At 53.2% G+C, this 18,434-nt stretch overlaps 1 protein-coding gene across 4 annotated transcripts; it reads right to left on the bottom strand.

The window, feature by feature from the left end:
• Positions 1 to 2,941: 2,941 nt before the first annotated feature.
• Positions 2,942 to 16,524, bottom strand: EPHX3 (epoxide hydrolase 3). Of its 4 annotated transcripts, none has more exons than XM_019963971.2 (8): positions 16,292 to 16,516; positions 15,092 to 15,468; positions 14,803 to 14,888; positions 14,213 to 14,370; positions 13,987 to 14,115; positions 12,633 to 12,736; positions 12,417 to 12,553; positions 10,793 to 12,315 (listed from the first exon to the last, which is right to left on the bottom strand). In XM_019963971.2, the coding sequence occupies exons 2-8, from the start codon at positions 15,332 to 15,334 to the stop codon at positions 12,090 to 12,092; spliced, it is 1,083 nt and encodes a 360-aa protein (XP_019819530.2). In that variant the 5' UTR covers positions 15,335 to 15,468; positions 16,292 to 16,516; the 3' UTR covers positions 10,793 to 12,089. The 4 variants fall into 4 exon arrangements, with proteins under 4 accessions (XP_070648732.1, XP_019819530.2, XP_019819529.2 ...); XM_019963970.2 differs by having other exon boundaries at positions 16,296 to 16,516; XM_070792631.1 differs by lacking the exon at positions 10,793 to 12,315 and adding an exon at positions 2,942 to 3,180 and having other exon boundaries at positions 15,092 to 16,524.
• Between the last annotated feature and the right edge of the window lie 1,910 nt (positions 16,525 to 18,434).

Below are 18,434 nucleotides of genomic sequence, written 5' to 3'. Positions count from 1 at the left end.
TGTTTCACATCTATGGAATCATACAGCATGTGGTCTTTTATGTCTGACTTTTTCCACTGGGTATAATATTTTAGAGGTTCATCCATTTTGTAGCATGTGTCAGTTCTTCATTCCTTTTTATGGCTGAGTAACATCCCATTGAAGAAGGCAATGGCACCCCACTCCAGTATTCTTGCCTGGAAAATCCTATGGATGGAGGAGCCTGGTGGGCTGCAGTCCATGGAGTCGCTAAGAGTCGGACACGACTGAGCGACTTCACTTTCACTTTTTACTTTCATGCATTGGAGGGGGGAATGGCAACCCACTCCAGCGTTCTTGCCTGGAGAATCCCAGGGACAGAGGAGCCTAATGGGCTGCGGTCTATGGGGTTGCACAGAGTCGGACACGACTTAAGTGACTTAGCAGCAACATTCCATTGGAGATATAAAAAATGCAGCTTCCATCCCTGGGTTGGGAAGATCCCCTGGAGAAGGGAATGGCAACCCACTCCAGAATTCTTGCCTGGAGAGTCCCAGGGACAGAGGAGCCTCTTGGGCTACGGTCCAAAGGGTTGCAAAGAGTCGGACACGACTGAAGCGACTTAGCACGCAGGCACGACATTCCATTGATTGGCTACACCACATTTTACTGATCCATTCCTCTGTTTATCTGGGATGATTTTCATAATTATTTATTTTTGGCTGCACCGAGTTTTCATTGCTGCGTGAAGGCTCTCTCTTGTTGGAGCAAGCAGGGGCTTCTCTTCGTTGCCGTGCGTGGGCTTCTCCTGTTGGTGGCTTCTCTTGTTGCAGAGCATGGGCTCTAGGTGGGTGAGCTTCAGTAATTGCAGCACATGGGCTCAGTAGTTGCAGCTCTTGGGCTTAGTTGCTCCATGGCATGTGGAATTTTCCCAGACCAGGGATCGAATGTGAGTCCCCTGCCTTGGCAGGTGGATTCCTATCCACTGTACCACTGTGGAAGTCCCCTTGGATGATATTAAAACACTGGAAGAGGAAGAGGTGGTAGAGGCAGAGAAGTACCATTAGAGAGAAAGAAGAATGAAAAGCCAAGGGTGAAAGTTGAACAATTGACCAGGGCCCAACACAGGAGATGATCTCCAGCCCTGCTGAGGGTGGCAGAGAGTCAAGCACCAGGGGACAGGAACTGAGGGTGTCCCAGCCTCTCAGCTTATGAGTGCAACCTCCATCTGGGAGGGGAGCTATTCACCCATCTTACGGGGTCAACCCTCATGGGGGTGGGTCTCTGCCCATCTTATGATGATTTGCTGGAGGCTTTCTAGAGGAAGAGCTGAGATTTGAACCCAGTAACTCCGGGCCACATGGAATGAGAGGGAGGGGTGGGGTGGGGTTGGGGTGGGGACTGGGAAGAGAAAAAGACAAAAGTTGCATAATCAGAAGGGGCACAGCTGACTCACTGTGAGTGTGCTGAGTCAACAGGCCCATGGGGATGAGGGAAGGCACAGCTTAAGTCCTTCTCATACCCATCACCCTGGGAGGAAATCCAAGCCCCTCAGCCCTGCTTTCAGAGCCTTCAGACACTCCCCAGCCCCTCCTGTTCCCTTCATCATCACACTGAGTCACCCAGTAGGCTCTGCACTCTCACAGCCTTTGCTCAGGTTCTTCTTTCTGCCTGGGACATCCAGCTAGTTAGAAGGACCCTTTTGCTTCCTCCCCAAGCATGAACTCATAGTAGATGTGTTCTTTTTAAAAATGCATTTCCTGGGGCTTCCCTGGTGGTCCAGTGGTTAAGAATCTGCCTTGCAATTCAGGGGACACAGTTTGATCTCTGGTCCCGGAAGATTCTACATGCCACAGGGCAACTGAGCCCATGTGCCGCAACTACCAAAGCCTGCTGGCTCTAGAGCCTGTGCAATGCAACAAGAGAAGCCACCACAAGAAGAAATCTGTGCATCATGATGAAGAGTAGTCCCCTCTCGCTGCAACCAGAGGAAGCCAGTGCACAGTGATGAAGACCCAGCACAGCCAAAAATAAAGATAAATAAATGTATTTCCTGGGAGTTCCCTGGTGGCCTAGGGCTAAGGATTCCAGGCTTTCACTTCTGCGGCCCTGGGTTCAGTCCCTGGTTAGGGAACTGAGATCCTACAAGCTGCACGGTGCAGCCAAAGTACATAAATAAATAAAAATTTTAAAATGCATTTCCTTCTAGCTATAGGGAATGCTGTACTATTTCCTGCACATGTCGTGGCTTTGCGCGTGCTGGTCCCTCCTTCTAGCATGCCTATTCACCTCCATTCCTGTACCCGGTAAATTCCTATTCTTTAAGATTTCAGCTCCAGGAAGTCCTCTCTGCTCCCCACCCCTGGCTTTCCTAGCATACTTTCACCCTACCACTTGGCTTGTCCTCAAGGGGCTGGGAGTGTCTGTATCCTGCCTTTATCCCCTCTTCTATAATGGGGGCTCACCAGTGGCCAGACATCACACAACATGAGGTGGGCACTGAGGGGGTAACGTGGGAGGGAACTGGCTGAAGGAGTTGGCATGCTCAGTCCAAAGGAGCCACCACTGGGGGCCCAGACGACTATCCTCAGTAACTTCTAGGTATCTGGGGGTCCTGAAAAGGGTCAAGTGGCCCAGGGGACAAAGGTAGAGACTTCAGTGCCTCCCCTGACCCCCCTGAGAAAGGATTTTCTGCTGCAATAGATGCCCTAATGGGTGCTGAGCTCCCCATCACAAGGAGCAACCAAGAACCTGGACACACATTTTGCTAGGCAGGAAGTCCAAAGTCTCCTACTCTGTTGACCCAATGATCCCTGGCCTGTGGCAGACAGAGACAGAGAGGAAGCAGTAATGATGAAAAAACAGGCTGAGTATAGCACAAGGGGAGTGAGGACAAAAAGAAGATACGTTTACAGAGCCCCTACTGTGCATCCTTCTCTTTTTCCCTTCCAATTATTTATTTACTTTCTTTTTGGCCGCCCTGGGTCTTCATTGCTGCATGCAGGCTTTCTCTAGTTGCGGTGCTCAGACTTCTCATTGTGGTGGCATCTCTCGCTGTGGAGCACGGGCTTTACAGCGTGCAGGCTTCAGTAGTTTCAGCACACAGGCTCAGTAATTGCGGCTCATGGACTCTAGAGCTCAGGCTCAGTCGTGGTGGTGCACAAGCTTAGCTGCCCCGCGGCACGTGGGATCTTTCCAGACCATGGATCGAACCAGCGTCCCCTGCGTTGCAAACAGGATTCTTAAGCACTGAGCCACCAGGGAAGCCCTGTCAGTCCCTTTCTGAAGCCCCCAAATTCTGAGGACACCAACTCAGCAAGGCAGAAAGTGAGGGTCCCCGCTCCGGTTTTCCTCTGCCCTCCAGTCACAGTGGCAGGAATAGCCCAAGGTGTCCAGATCCCTGGGGGTCAGGACAGTCAGAGCAATTATTCCCATGGCTTTGCAGCAGGCAGACACCCAGTTCCCAACATGGTGGGGGTAGGGGTGGGTTTGAGCCGTCTCCCTTGCCCCTGCTGGTTGCCTTGGCCAGGGACTGCATTTCTCCTCAATGAGCTCAGTCCCCAGGGATGCAGGACCTGGGGCCAGGCCAAGACACAGCTGCTGGGCCCCGGCCCGCTGACTGGGAACCTGAGAATGTGCCCTTCGCTTATCCTCTTGGGACCACAGTCCTGTCCTCTGCATATGAAAACTGGGGCTAGGCCCTTACACCCAGGCTGTGGGAGCCTAACAAGAACCAGCAGGAGTGAGGGCCGCTGGGTTATGGGGCCTGGGCAATGGGGGGAAGGGATGGACCCCAGGGGTTGTGGGCTGCAGACCCAGCCAGCGATCCTGACCACTGCCTCCCTGGAGCCCTCTCATGCTCAAACCCTTCATGGCTTCCCATTGCCCAGAACGACATCTTCCTCACCAGTTTCTCTTCCCTGTTTCCCAGTCCTAGCTTTTTTTCTGGCTGTGTGCTGGGGCCTTGGCTGCTGTGCAGGGTTTTCTCTAGTTGCAACGTGCTGGCTTCTCATTGCAGTGGCTTCTCTTGTTGCGGAGCACACGCTCTAGGGCACTCGGGCTTCAGTTGTTGTGGTCCGTGTGCTTAGCAGTCGTGGCTCCCGGGCTCCAGAGCACAGGCTCTGCAGTTGTGGTGCACAGGCTTAGTTGCCCAGTGGCACATGAGATCTTTTGGTACCAGGGATTGAACCCATCTCCGTTGTATTAGCTGGTGGATTCTTTACCATGGAGCCACCAGGGAAGCCCTCAGCCTTTCCAGTTTTCACAATGGCTGTACCCACTGCCTGGAACACCTTACTCCAACTTGGGAGACTCCTGTCACCTGACAGCTCACTCTGGCCCTCCAGCTCTCCTCACCTTCGTTCAGTCATTTGACAAACACACACTGAGCAACTACTTCATGCCTGACCCTATTACAGGTAGAGGTGATGAAGACCGAGCAGGTTCCTGCCCTGATAGGGGAGACAGATAAGAAACAAGGAGGTAAACAAATAAGAAGCCTAGAATGGGACATGAGAGGTGAAGAGATTTCAGTGTAGGTGATGGAGATGGGAGTTGCTAACAAGGGAACATTAGAACTAAGACATGGGACTTCTCTTGTGGTCCAGTGGCTAACACCCCAAGCTCCCGATGCAGGGGGCCTGGATTCCATCCCTGATCAGGGAACTATGAATAGATCCCACATGCCACAGCTAAGGAGTTTGCATGCCACAACTAAGAGTTCGAATGCCACGATGAAGATCGAAGATCCTATGTACCGCAACTAAGACCAGCCAAATAAATAAAAATATTTAGGGACTTCCCTGGAGGTCCAGTGGTAGAAACACTGTGCTTCCACTGCAGGGGGTGCGGATTCCATCCCTGGTCGGGCAAATAAGATCCCATGTGTTGCAGTGAGGCCAAAAAAATAAATGAATAAATATATTTATGTTATGTTCAGTTGCTCAGTCGTATCCAACTCTGCAACCCCATGGACTGCAGCATGCCAGGCTTCCCTGTCTTTCACCATCTCCTGGAGTTTGCTCAAACTCATTGAGTTGGTGATTCCATCCAACCATCTCATCCTCTGTCACCCCCTTCTCCTCCTGCCCTCAATCTTTCCCAGCATCAGGGTCTTTTCCAATGAGTCGGCTTTTCACATCACGTGGCCTAAGTACTGGAGCTTCAGCTCCAGCATTAGTCTTTCCAATGACTATTCAGGGTTGATTTCCTTTAGGATAGACTGGTTTGAGCTAAAAGAACTGTGATCTGAAAGGAGGAGCTTTTCAGACTGTAAGCTGTAAGCCAGAGAGGCAAACAGTCTGGTAGCATGTTCCAGGTGGAAGGAAAAGAAAGTGCAAAGGCCCAGAGGAGAGAGGGGTGGGTGGCTAAGAGGAACAGCAAGGAGGCCAGGGTACTGGGTGCAGAGTGAGCAAGGGGTAGGTGCTCAGGGAAACTGATGGGGGCCGAGTTCCAAGGGGCCAAAGATCTGGGTTTAAATGAAAAGCACAGTGGACACCACTGGAGGGGTTAGGCCGAGGGAAGCTGACCTGATCAAGGTTGGAAACGAAAAAAAAAAAGAAGAAGAAAAAAAAAAGGTTGGAAACAATAACACCACCATTTCCTTTTTTTTTTTTTAATTTTTTTATTTGGCTGTGCTGGGTCTTGGTTGCGTCAGGTGGCATCTTCATTTCTGCGTGTGGGATCTTCAGTTGCGTCATGATGGATCTAGTTCCCTGACCAGGGATTGAATCCAGGCCCCCTGCATTGGGAGCGTGGGGTCTTTAAGCACTGGATCACCAGGGAAGTTCCAACACTGCTATTTCTTCTCCCAGGGATCCTTCCTTGCAGTTTCCCATGGGCTCTGCTGGCTCCCATGGCCTCTCTCAGTTCCACTCTGACCCTTCCCTGTGATCCTACCTGGCTCCCACAGCATTCTGAGCTCTGTGGGCCTCTGGCTTGCTCACTGCTGAATCCCTGATGTCTAGTATAGAGCCTGACACACAGTAGGTGAAATAACGGTCAGCTGAATGAATGAATGAATATACCCAGCACGTGTCAGAGGAACAGCAGGACCCAGGTGCTGGGACTTGAACCTGCTCGAAACCAGTCCCTATCTGGACATGGACATGTCTGGCCTCAGTTAGACCAGGGCTCAGTCAGAGGGGGGCTGATAGGGCCTCCTGAAGGAGGAGTGGGTGGGAAGGCTTAAAGTGGAAGAAAGGGGAGTGAAAAGAAAGGAACTCACTTCCATCAAGCACCTACTGGCTCAACAGCTCTGGGCAGGGGAAGAAGGGAAGCCATACTCCCACCCTTGGTGGGGGATGGGCAGGCAGTGGTTTCCCTGCCTTAAGACCCTCCACTGGGTAGGACATCCCAATGGATGTCTTGGCCTCACAGGCTGTGTGGTCAGACCACTCCAACCTTCCTTGCCCAGGGTCTCACCCAGGACCCCATCTTTTCCAGCTCACCTCTGAACTAAGACACTCTGTGTGTGTGCGTGCGTGCATTTTTTAAGTTGCTTCAGTCATGTAAGACTTTGTGCGACCCTAGGGATCGTAGCCTGCCAGGCTCCTCTGTTCATGGGATTCTCCAGGCAAAGAATACTGGAGTGGGTTGCCATGCCCTCCTCCGGGAGATCTTCCCCACCCAGGGATCAAACCCGTGTCTATTATGCCTCCTACATTGACAAGCAGGTTCTTTATGACTAGCATCACCTGGGAAGCCCCAAACACTCTGACACCCTTTATTACTTCCTTGCTGCCCCAGCTCCTGAAACTTGTCTTCCTTCTCCCCTGCAGGTGTGGCACTTGTCCCCCACCCATGCACTTTTCCTCTTGCTTCAGAGAAGGGGAGCATTCCCCCCACCTTGGCTTTTCATTACCTCTTTCTTTGGCCATAGGCTGAGGTCTCTTCTGTGACAAAGTGAAGTGTTAGTTGCTCAGTCGTACCCGCCGAATCCTTGAGACCCTATGGACTGTAGCCCGCCAGGCTCTTTTCTCCATGGGATTCTCCAGGCAAGGATACTAGAGGGGGTTGCCACTTCCTACTCCAGGGGATCAAACTCGCATCTCCCGAGTCTCATCATCGAAGGCGGATTCTTTACCATCTGAGCCACCAGGGATTCTATGATAAAGTGAAACCTGCAGCAAACGCTCATTTCACATGCACACCCCTTCCCTGAGCTCATCTCTCTCCCCTGCATCTCTCCCCACTGCTTGCTCCATTCTTCCCCTTCTCCATTCTGCTCTACGCCCCAAGAGGCTGACCTCTACAGACTGTATCAATGGACATCCTTGTCCTCTGGCTTCCAAGTGGGTTTGGCCAATAGGAGGCACTGGCGGAGGATGAAGCGGTGGGGCAGGGGTTAGGGGGAGGGAGGAGGAGAAAACAGGATATTAATTCACTTGTATCTTTCCTGGTAGGGTCACCACTTCAGCTGACTGTATCACTGGACCAAAGGTCCTGTCCATACAATCCACAGGGTATTAAAGAGCAGAGAAATCATTTGGCCAACAAAGGTCTGTATAGTCAAAGCTATGGTTTTTCCAGTAGTCGTGTCTGGATGTGAGAGTTGGTCCATAAGGACGGCTAAGTGCTGAAGAATTGATGCTTTTGAACTGTGGTGTGGAGAAGACTCTTGAGAGTCGCTTGGACAGCAAGGAGATCAAACCAGTCAGTCCTAAAGGAAATCAATCCTGAATATTCATTGGAAGGACTGATGCTGAAGCTGAATCTCCAATACTTTGGCCACCTGATGTGAAAAGCTGACTCACTGGAAAAGACCCTGATGCTGGGAAAGACCCTGTCCCCTGGGAAACAAGGGGGCAACAGAGGGTGAGATGGTTAGATAGCATCACCAACTCAATGGACATGAATCTGAGCAAACACCAGGAGATAGTGAAGAACAGAGAGCCAGATGTGCTGCAGTCCATGGGGTCGCAAATAGTCAGACACAACTTAGCGACTGAACGACAAACAACACTGAAACAACAAACCTCTCTCTGGGCTCTGCTAACATCCTTCCTTCCCCCTTCCTAGGCAGGGGGATCCGGAAGTGGTCATGCCTCTTCAGGGGTGCTCACTGGGGTTTGCTGCACTAACCCCTGTTGGTTTCCTCAAACCCTGCCCACTGTATATGGTCCCTATAGCAAATCTGTCTCAAATTGCTCCATTTGAATGTCAGTTGTTCCCTCCAGGCTCCCGACTGGGGTCCCCACTCTTCCCTCCCATCTCCACTTAACTGCATTCAGAGCATCCAAGTCTACTGTCCTCAGCCTGAATTCTCAGGTTTTCTCCCTCACAATCTGCATGGCTCAATCCTCCAAATCTCTCAGTAGCTTTTGATACCATGGGCTGTGCATGCCTCTCTTCCTTGACCTCCTCCCCCACCATTTCTGGGGCATCACCCTTGCCTACTTCCTCTGCTGCCTAACCCTAACCCCTCCTCCTTTGCCTGTCTCTTAGATGCTGGGGGCTCCCAAGTCTTGTTTGTTCTCCACTCTGTTCTGGGGAGGCTTCATTCTCTCTCCCAGCTTCAGTGCCCTTTTGCCTCACCAAACATGGATGCTTGCTGGATTATCTTTGAGTGAGTTATGTCGCTCAGTCATGTCCAACTCTTTGCAACCCCGTGGACTGTAGCCCACCAGGCTCCTCCGCCCATGGGATTCTCCAGGCAAGAATACTGGAGTGGGTTGCCATTCCCTTCTCCAGGGGATCTTCCCGACCCAGGGATCGAACCCAGGTCTCCCACATTGCAGGCAGATGCTTTAACTTCTGAGCCACCAGGGAAGCCCATTATCTTTAAGGATAAGCCCAGGGATTATCTTTATCTTTAACCTATTAGATGCTTCCAGGTTCCTGCCTCAGGGGTCCCGCTCCCTCAGGTTGAATATGCCGCAAACGTGCTTCTGGTCTTCTCTGGGATTCTACTCCTCCTTCGAGTGCCTGGACTTCATCCTCTATTGCCTGGACCACACCCATTCTCCTTCCAGGCCTCCCCACCTTCAGTCTTCCCCCTCTGGTCCTGCCCCCTTACCAGCTCCCAAGTAATATTCCAGACATGCAGATCTGTCTGGGACCCTTCCCTGTGGCCCTGGTCGTACTGGAGATGTGGCTCCTGGCCTCGTGTTGGAATCATTTTGCATTCCCACGTCTTCCCATCCCAAACCTTCCTCCCAGTCCCACAGAAATGCTAAATGACTTGTGCACGGGAGGTTTCTGTGGACTGGAGCACATTCCAGCAGGATTCAGCTCTAAGGCCGCCTCCTCCAGGTAGGTGCCCATCCCATCCCCTCGCCCCTAGTCCCTCATTCCACTGGGGTCTGACCACATAGGGCTGGGAGAGTCTGCCCGGCTGTATCTCCCCTGTCCGTCCACTGGTGCAGGACCACGTATTACAGTTGGTAGCAAGGACATGTTGGAGAAGGCAATGGCACCCCACTCTAGTACTCTTGCCTGGCAAATCCCATGGACGGAGGAGCCTGGTGGGCTGCAGTCCATGAGGTCGCGAAGAGTCGGACACGACTGAGCGACTTCACTTTCACTTTCATGCATTGGAGAAGGAAATGGCAACACACTCCAGTGTTCTTGCCTGGAGAATCCCAGGGATGGGGGAGCCTGGTGGGCTGCCATCTATGGGGTCACACAGAGTCGGACACGACTTAAGTGACTTAGCAGCAGCAGCAGCAACGACATGTACACGAGTGGGTGAGCGAATGAATGAGTGAATGATAAGTGAGTAAACGATGGAAGGTGATCTGGAGACGGGAGTCCGGAGCAGGAAGAGGGTGACTCGGTGTCTGGGAGGGGCCTCAGTCAGAGTCCAAAACCTCAGGGTGTCGGCTCCTCCTCAGCTCTAAGAAAGACGCTCCCGGATTGGCTCAGGCTGAGAGAGGCGGGTTTTGGCCAAGCCTCTAGTTGCTATTGGCTCACTTGCCAGGACTCTGCCCAATCAACCCGATCGCCTCTCCCCTCTGCCCACCACACCGCCTTTCGCCCGCCAGCAGCCGCGGAGGCGTAAGACGGCGCCTTCTCGTTACCCTGACAACCGTCTGCGGACCCCCCTCCCCCGTCGCCCTGGCAACTGTTCCAGGCCTCCCGTCAGCCTTCTCCTGGGCCCCTCTGGTCACCCAGACAACCTCTACCCGTTCCGGTTAACCATCAGCCCTTTCCCCGTCACCCTAGCAACGGTCACCAGACCCACGGCCAACCCTGCCCACCCCCCGCCCCCGCGACACACCGTCTTCATCCTGCACACAGGCTTCCTCGACCTAAACCTTAACTAAGGTCCCGGGCTCCCTCTTCCTCTCGTTCATCTTCCTGGCCCCTCGATTGCGGCGAGGAAGAGTAGAGGGAGGAGGTGGAATGGGTGGGGTCTGGGGGTCCCGGCTCAGATGGGGCTAACAGACCATCTGGTTCTGAGGCTGTGCGCGGCTCTGGGCCTATCTCCTCGCTCTCACTCTTGCGTGAGAAGTTCAGCCGCCACAGGGAGCTTCTCAAAATGCAAACCATGTCCCTCTCCTGCTGAAAACCCTCCCTGGCTCCCCTTGAGAATCAGATCCGAACTCTTTGAAGCCCCTGGCGGTGTGGCTGTGGCCTCTTCCTCGAGCCTGCCCCCTCGCTCCACCCTAGCAGGCACTAATCTCCACACTGTTTGCTACTCCAGTAGCCCAAGCATACCCCAGCCTCTGACCTTCCTGTTACTGCTTCCCACTCCCTGAAACGAAAACCTTTCCTGGGACCGGTCACACACCCACGTTGCTCTTTCTGCCTCTTCTCTGTTAACTCCAGAAGGGGGCCTGTGTCCTTGAATACACTCTATCCTCAGGGCCTAGAACAGCTCCTGACACATATGATGAGTGAAAGGATTTTTATGCAGGGGACAAAGGAGGACAGAGCGGATAACCAGCAGGCAGGCTTTGGCTAGGCAGGCCCATCCCGGAGATAAAAGTGAAAAAGTAAAAAGTGTTAGTCGCTCAGTCATGTCCAAGTCTTTGTGACCCCATAGACTGTAACCCACTAGGCTCTCTGTCCAGGAGATTCTCCAGGTAAAAACACTGGAGTGGGTTGCCATGCCCTTCTCCAGGGGATCATCCCCAACCAGGGATCAAATCCAGGTCTCCTGCATTGCAGGCAGATTCTTTACCATCTGAGCCACCAGAGAAACCCCTGGAGATAAGAGAAAGGTATTAATATTTCTGAGACCCTCAGACTGATTCATCACACTGCTGCAAGTCCTGACAGTGTTCCCAGAGGCCAGGACAAGGCCTAGGGAGATAAAAGTTAATGCTGTGACCGGCTTGGGGCTGGATAGTTCACCTTTGATGTGTATGATCTTCACTTGGAGGCTGGAGCCAAGAGTCCCCAGGAAGAATCAGCAGAAACTCTGGTTAATTTGGAGCAGAAGAGTCCAGGAACTGGGGAGGCAGGCCAGACACCCCAGATGGTTATTTAGGGAGCTGGTCCCTTCCTGTGCTGAGTCCACAATCTTACTTATCCTAACAGAGCCAAGAGCTGTTTTCCCATAGATCTGAGACAGAGATCCCAGGGATCTTTCCCAGGCTGGGGCGGGAGAATTTGACCTCATAAGGCCAGGAGTCATGACCGGGAGGGAGATCATAGGAGTTTACCCAGGGCCTGGCTGGAGAGGAGGACCTCCACCTGCCTGTGTGAGTGAGGAACTAAATTTTTCATCTTTATTTAATTTTAATTAACTTGCATTAAAATGGAAGTAGCCAGACGTGGCTACAAGTACTGTATTGGACAGAGCAGCATTTAGCTGAGGACTCCAGACTGGCGGTGGAAGCCAGGGACAGAAAGGTCATAGTTCATGGTCAACGCAGCTCTGGGCTTTGACTTTGGCAAGATGGGTGGGGCCTCATGGAAAGGAGAAGTAGGACACTCGTATCTAGCTCCCCAGAGAGGCACACCTGGTTCCCAGGGGTCAAAGTGCTTGCTCACACGTGCATACATGCCTGCCTGTATGTGAGCATATGAGGGTGGTGTGCCTGAGGGTATCCACAGAAGCACTTGTGTGCAGTCTAGGAATTCCATCCGTGTGCATCAAGAGTCCATCCGTATATATACAACCTGGGACCATGCAAGCCAGTGTGAGAACTCCTGGGTGCATGCAAGCCAGTGAGCTAGGACCATCAGTCCAGCAGATCTTGCAAGAAGGCCCACATATACTGGTGCATTTCCACAGGGTTGGTCTGGGGGATCCAGTGCCCCATGCCTGGCAGGATGTGGGCTTCGAGCCGGCCTGGCACAAAACGGCTGCTGATGGCCTCTACCAGCCCTTGCTCAAAATAGGGGTCCTTCTCCCCCCATAGCAGCAGTGTGGGTGTGGCCAGCTCCTGGGGCTCCAGGGGGAAGGTCCTATGATCAAGACAGACAGACAGACAGGCAGAAGGATGGCTGCCCCACCCCCACCCCCATGCCCACAACTTTCCTGAGCCTGTCAGGCCCTGGGTCCTCACCTGAAGATGTTTCGATAGTAGTTGAGGGGCCCGGTGAGGCCACCAGGCTGTGAGAAGTCATAAAGGAAGGCTTCAAGTTCACTGGGGGTCAACTGTGGAATGCCCCTCTTGCGGTGGGTGAGGGTGGTCTTCAGGATCTGGGCATAACAACAGGACGCCGGCTTCAGTCCCAGCCCACGACCTTCCACCCAGCCCTGGGCCTTCACCCTACTGCACCTGGAAGTCAGACATGGATAGCAGCTTCTCGGGCAGCCAGGGAAGCTGGAATAGGAACACGTAGTTGGAACGGAAGAACTGGCCGATGTGGTGCAAAGAGTAGTCTAGGGTAGGGAGAGGGAGGCAGGTGTGAGGCCTGGGTTTCTGCGGGCCCCACACCTCTGCACTTGACACACACCCAGATCGTGCACACAGATATGCCAAGACTCAGGAATACCATGGCTGCCTGCCTGAGCCTGTGGGGACACTCAATGGTTCTCTTGGCCAGGGAATAAGCTTGTCTCTCTCCTAAGTGGCCACTGTACCCACAGAATGGGGGCACTTTCCTCCACAGTCCCCAGGAGCTCCCTGAGCCACTGGCGTGCTCCCCCTGCCATGTCTGAATGCGTTTCTCCTGCCTCATTCAGCTAACATTTATTGACCACCTACTGGCCCTGTTCTAGACTCTGGAGATATAGCAGTGAATGGAACAGACAAAACCCTCTTGCCCTCAGGAAGCTGGAGATGGAGACAGATAAGAAACAACAAAAAAAGAAAGAGAGATAATACAGCTCTGACTACAATTCTGGGATTTAAAATTAGGTGATGTGATGGACACTTGGTGGCCAGAGAAATGACATCTCAAATGTTATTGTAGTTGCTTCTGTTTCCCCAACTGGACCATGGGATAATAACATTTTCATAAGCCCAGGAGGCTTGTGTAGGTTACTCTATGCAGGCTCCTTGTCAAAGCAATTGTAGGGCCTTTCCTGGTGGTCCAGTGGTTAAGAATGCACCCTGCAATGCAGGGGGACACGGGTTCAATTCCTGGTCTGGGAAGATCTCACATGCTGTGGAATAACAAAGCCCGTGTACCACAGCTATTGAGCCTGTGCTCCAGAGCCTGGGAGCCACAACTCCCAGGTGCTACCAGGGCAGCACCTCTGCATGACGCCCACATGTGACAACTACTGAAGCCCACACACCTAGAACCCATGCTCTGCAACAAGAAAAGCCACCACAATGGGGAGCCTATGCACCACAACAAAGAGCAGTCCTTGCTCATGGCAACTAGAGAAAGCCCACGTGCAGAAACGATGACCCATCACAGCCAAAAATAAAATAAATAAATAGTAGATCTTGGGGGGAAAAAAAGCAATTGTAACCTGTAAGTGCTCACAAAAATGTGGATTACTCCTTGGTGTACTGTCATGGATTATAGATTGACAGCACCATGGGGGAAGGAAGCCAGGTTTACCGTTGTGCCCCCAGCCCCTGGAGTGGTGACTAGGATGGATGGACATAGAAGTGCTGACACAGACATACACACCCCTTCACACAAGCACACTCCAGCATCCAGGACTCCCCGACACACCTTGGTACACTGACATGGGGGCAGCACTGACCACTACCATTCGCTCCACCAGGGATGGGTAGTAGATGGAGAAATTCCAGGCTAGGAGTGCACCCCAGTCATGGGCCACGAGGATACACTTGGAATAACCTGGCAGGGAAGTCAGAGGAAACTGTGTAAGTGAGATGTCGGTAGAGGTGAAGCAGGGGTGAGGGGGGCCAGGGCTGGGACGGGGGCACCTCCCTACCCAGGCCCAGAATGACATCCTGGATATCTGCCATCAGTAGGTCTATGGTGTAACAATCCACATCCTTTGGCGCATCGGAGGGGCCGTATCCCCGCAGGTCCACAGCCACCACATGGAAGCGGCTCTGAAACTCCCGGAGCTGGTAGCGCCAGGAGAACCTGTTAGGCGGGCCAGGGAGGGAGGGTGAGTCAGGGTACCAGGGCAGCACCTCTGCATGATGCCCAGCAGGGACCCTGGGGTGACCCCCACTTTCCTGCCCAGGACTTCGCAGAAGGGAGGATGGGGAACCACAGCAGGTCAGCTGCGCCCTGGATTCTGGACAGCCTCAACATGGATATTTCTTCGTCCCATCCCTTCAGGGCCTTCTGTCTCCATCTATCTCCGTTTGGACTCCTGTCCTCCAGTCTAGGCCCGATATACTTTGCCTTAGGGGCTCCCAGTCTACCCAGCCCTTGTCTCCGTCTCCTCAGTGCTCTAGTGGTCCAAGCTCCACACCTCCCGCCCCACCCCACCCCTCCCGCCCGCCCGACCCCACCCCTTCCTCGCGCATCCGGTCCTGTGCGTCCCAGGACCCTGGGCCTCCGACATACCAGTTCTCAGGGAAGCCATGCAGAAACAGCATGAGGGGCCCTTTGCCGCGTCCAGCGGAGACATAGTGCAGGCGCAGGCCCGAGCTCTGGGGGAGGGCACAGTCTGAGACCTGGGAAACCCCTCTTCCCCGGGCTTGAACACCTCCCTTCTCCCAGGTCACATGCGTACTCAGACTTGGATTCAACCATTTGCCATTCCGCACCAATCCAACACGGGCCGGCCTTCCAGGATCCTTGAACCTCGAAAGCCCGGTGACGGCGCCCCCTTCCGCACCCCCGTCATGCTCACCCTGAGAATAAGGAAGCAGTGCTCTCCCAGCGTGGGGTCGCTCAAGCAGACCGGTGGGGTGTGCCGGGGGCGCCCCAAAAAACCGCGTCGCGGCCGGCACATCACGTGTGTGAGCGCGATGCAGCCATAGACAGCTGCAGCCACCAGCGCCGCCGAGAACACGAGGCTCCACATAAAGGCACGAAGCAGCTTCAGAGTGAGGCGCGAGGGCGCCAGTAGCGCCGTCACCACCAGCTCGGGCATGGCTCCGCGTCCCGGGACTACCGCGTTGCCGTCTGGGGTATGGGCGAGGGGTGCGGGCTGCAGCAGCGAGGCGGGATCTGGGCTGGCGAGCCCGCCGCCTTTGGTTTGGAGCCCCTCCGTGTCGTCGGGCTTTGCTGAACGCACCGAGAGAAGAGGCGGGCGGCTCAGACCGAAACTGCCATGGCTTACAACTCAACCAAGTGCTAGATAAACACCTGGGCGCGACAGTGGCAGGGAGCAAGGCTCGAGGTGCGGGGGAGGAGGCTGCGAGGACGAGACTCAGGTGGTTGGGGTGGAACCTTGGGGAGAAGGGATGCTAAAGACTCGGGCTGTGGGAGGGATCTAGAAAGGCTTAGGCGAGTCTTAAGGGGCGGGGGTCTAGTAGGACGACGGAGTTGGCTGGGTGATCGGGTGAGGGGGGCCCGATCTAGAGGGAGACTGGGGTCTGGCCTGAACAGAAGACAGCAGGCGCTGTGGGTGAAATGGGCGGGGTCTGGGGCAAAGGGGCGGGGCAATGCAGGGTAAGTGCAACCTACTAGCTGGAAATGTGGGCCCCAACTAGGCCTAAGAACCTTATATGGGCTAGGGGCGCGGCTTAGGAGGCCGGGAATGAGGATGGAGCCTAGAGAAGGCGGGCCCTAAGTTGGGCGGAGAAGCCCCGAGGCAGGGTCTGGATGGTTTCGGTGAGAGGGATGGACCAATGAGCTGGGAGTCGGCCTGGTTACGGGCCAATGAGGCGGGCCGGGATCGGAACCTAATATGGCGGGTCAGGCGGGCCCGGAAGCGGAAGAAGGGGGATAGGCAGTGCCATGGCGAAGGTTAGGAGGGAATCGCGGGCTGTCGCCGCGGCCCAAGGAGGCCTCGGGAGCTCCTGCCGCTACCCTCATCTCCCAGGAGCTCCCCTCCCTGGAGCGCGCGATCCTCCCCTCAGTCTGACTCCAAGGGACCTGGCAGTACCTACACTAAGCTCTGGTTCCAACGGTGGTCCAGCCGCCCAGACCCCGCGCCGGCTCCAGTTGGTCCAGCGGATCCGTTGGCCCTCCCTGCACGCCTGTGATTGGATAGCGGCGGTTATTGACGTGCAGGCTACAGGTCCAGCCCCGGAGCCAATCCGCAGTTGTTGAGACCGGGACTCAGCCAGTGAAGACCAGAGCTTAACTCCTAGAGGGCAGGCCCGGCCCGGGCCCTGGAGAACCGGACTGGTCGAATCACTGGGACTCTGGTCAAAAGAGGAAACAGAGCAGGGAGGGTTGGACGAGAAGCCCGGCAGGGTAGCTTCTTCCTCCTCCAGTTTTGCAATCTTCCTCCCAAGATCCTAAACATTTCAAAGTTACTCATTACTTAACCGTGATAATAATCCTATTAAGTGTAGATACTATCACCTTCCCATATTATAAACCAAGAGCCTGAAATTCGAGTATTAAGTCATTTGCCTGAAGCCTAACAGCTGACTCAACAGCAATCAAGGACTTGAGAAAAACAGCAGTCTTGGGCTCCACCTCTTCCTCCAACCAGAGGCAGCCTTTGGGATGACTTTCGATATTTATTAATAGCTATCTCTAAATGTGTTTATGTGGTTTTATCTTTTGATTACCAGTTTGGGGCATTGACTATCATTGTCACCACCACTGCAGGAGCTGTATCCATGTTTAGTTTTCCTACTGGTTTCCTCTAACTTTACCCCATTTTGTCACCTCTCATCTTTCCTCACAAGGACTTTTGTGGTGACTTAGTGGCAAAATCTGCCTGCCAATGCAGGAGATGCAGGTTTGACTCCTGGGTCGGGAAGATGCCCTGGAGAAGGAAATGGCAACCCACTCCAATGTTCTTGCCTGGGAAATCCCATGGGCAGAGGAGCCTGTTGGGCTACAGTACCCAGGATCACAAGAGTCAGACACGACTTAGCTACTGAACACCATCATCAAATCTCCCATCTACCAGTTAACCTTGCCTTTGTATTGTCAAAGCTGCTCAACATTATATTTGTCCTGGCACCATATTAAGTTCATAGGTCCCTATTTTTTTTAATCAAATACTGCAGTAGTGATTTAATCAGTATAAAATTTTAAGAGCTTTAGATCTGTAATAAAAAATCCAAATTTGGGGAAGGAAGGGCAAACTTTAAAACAGCAGCCAGTAGAGAAGGGCTGGGGATGGTGTGGGCGAGTGAACAGGCACCTCAGAGCTGTGGGGACGTGTTATCGACCACTGTCAAACTAGTTTCCTGGTTTCTCATGGAAAACATTTTATACACCTGGTTTTTTCCTTTTATACTTAAGGTCAATCAGTGTTCAGATAGGCCCATTCCTTGTTTTTCTTGCTGATATTACCACACAGGTGCCTATTTAAGGGAAATCTGGTTTATGTGGTTCTGCAGAGGAGCCTGGTAGGTTGCAGTCCATGGGGTCGCTAAGAGTCGGACTCGACTGAGGGACTTCACTTTCACGCATTGGAGAAGGAAATGGCAACCCACTCCAGTGTTCTTGCCTGGAGAATCCCAGGGACGGGGGAGCCTGGTGGGCTGCCGTCTATGGGGTCACACAGAGTCGGACACAACTGAAGTGACTTAGCAGCAGCAGCTTCAGTAAACAGTTCATTTCAGGGCCCAACAGAGATCTATGATTACATTGCGTATCAATGTACAAACAGTTGTTCACCTCACATTTATCACCTACCTTTTCTTGCACAGTTAGCCTGTATCATGGCTTTGGTTTCACTTACATTTCCCATCAAATCAATTTTCCAACCACTTGATCCAGGAATCCCTCCTCCTGAGGCCTCTAACCTGGCTGCTGCACACACCAACCAGTCATGGCTGGGGGGTGTTTGTGGATCTCCCTTCTGCAGAACACTGACTCCTACATTCCCCCTACCCACACCCATCCCCAAGCTCTACCCTTAGACAAAAAGACAGCAGTAGTCACAGGATGATAATTTTATATTCAGTACAAATGTTTATTTTTGCAATGAGAACTGCACAAAAAAAAAAAAAAAAACTTTTAGTATATAAGTGAAAAGTCTACGAATTCCCTTCTACAAATGTCTAAAGTGTTTAATACAAGTCTCAGATTCACTGACATAATTATTGGCCAAGCGATCC

Source organism: Bos indicus, chromosome 7 (genome assembly GCF_029378745.1).
Source record: "Bos indicus isolate NIAB-ARS_2022 breed Sahiwal x Tharparkar chromosome 7, NIAB-ARS_B.indTharparkar_mat_pri_1.0, whole genome shotgun sequence".
Classification (NCBI taxonomy): Eukaryota; Metazoa; Chordata; class Mammalia; order Artiodactyla; family Bovidae; genus Bos; species Bos indicus.
Note: the sequence above shows the minus strand (reverse complement) of the source record. Positions and strands in the feature narration are given on the sequence as shown.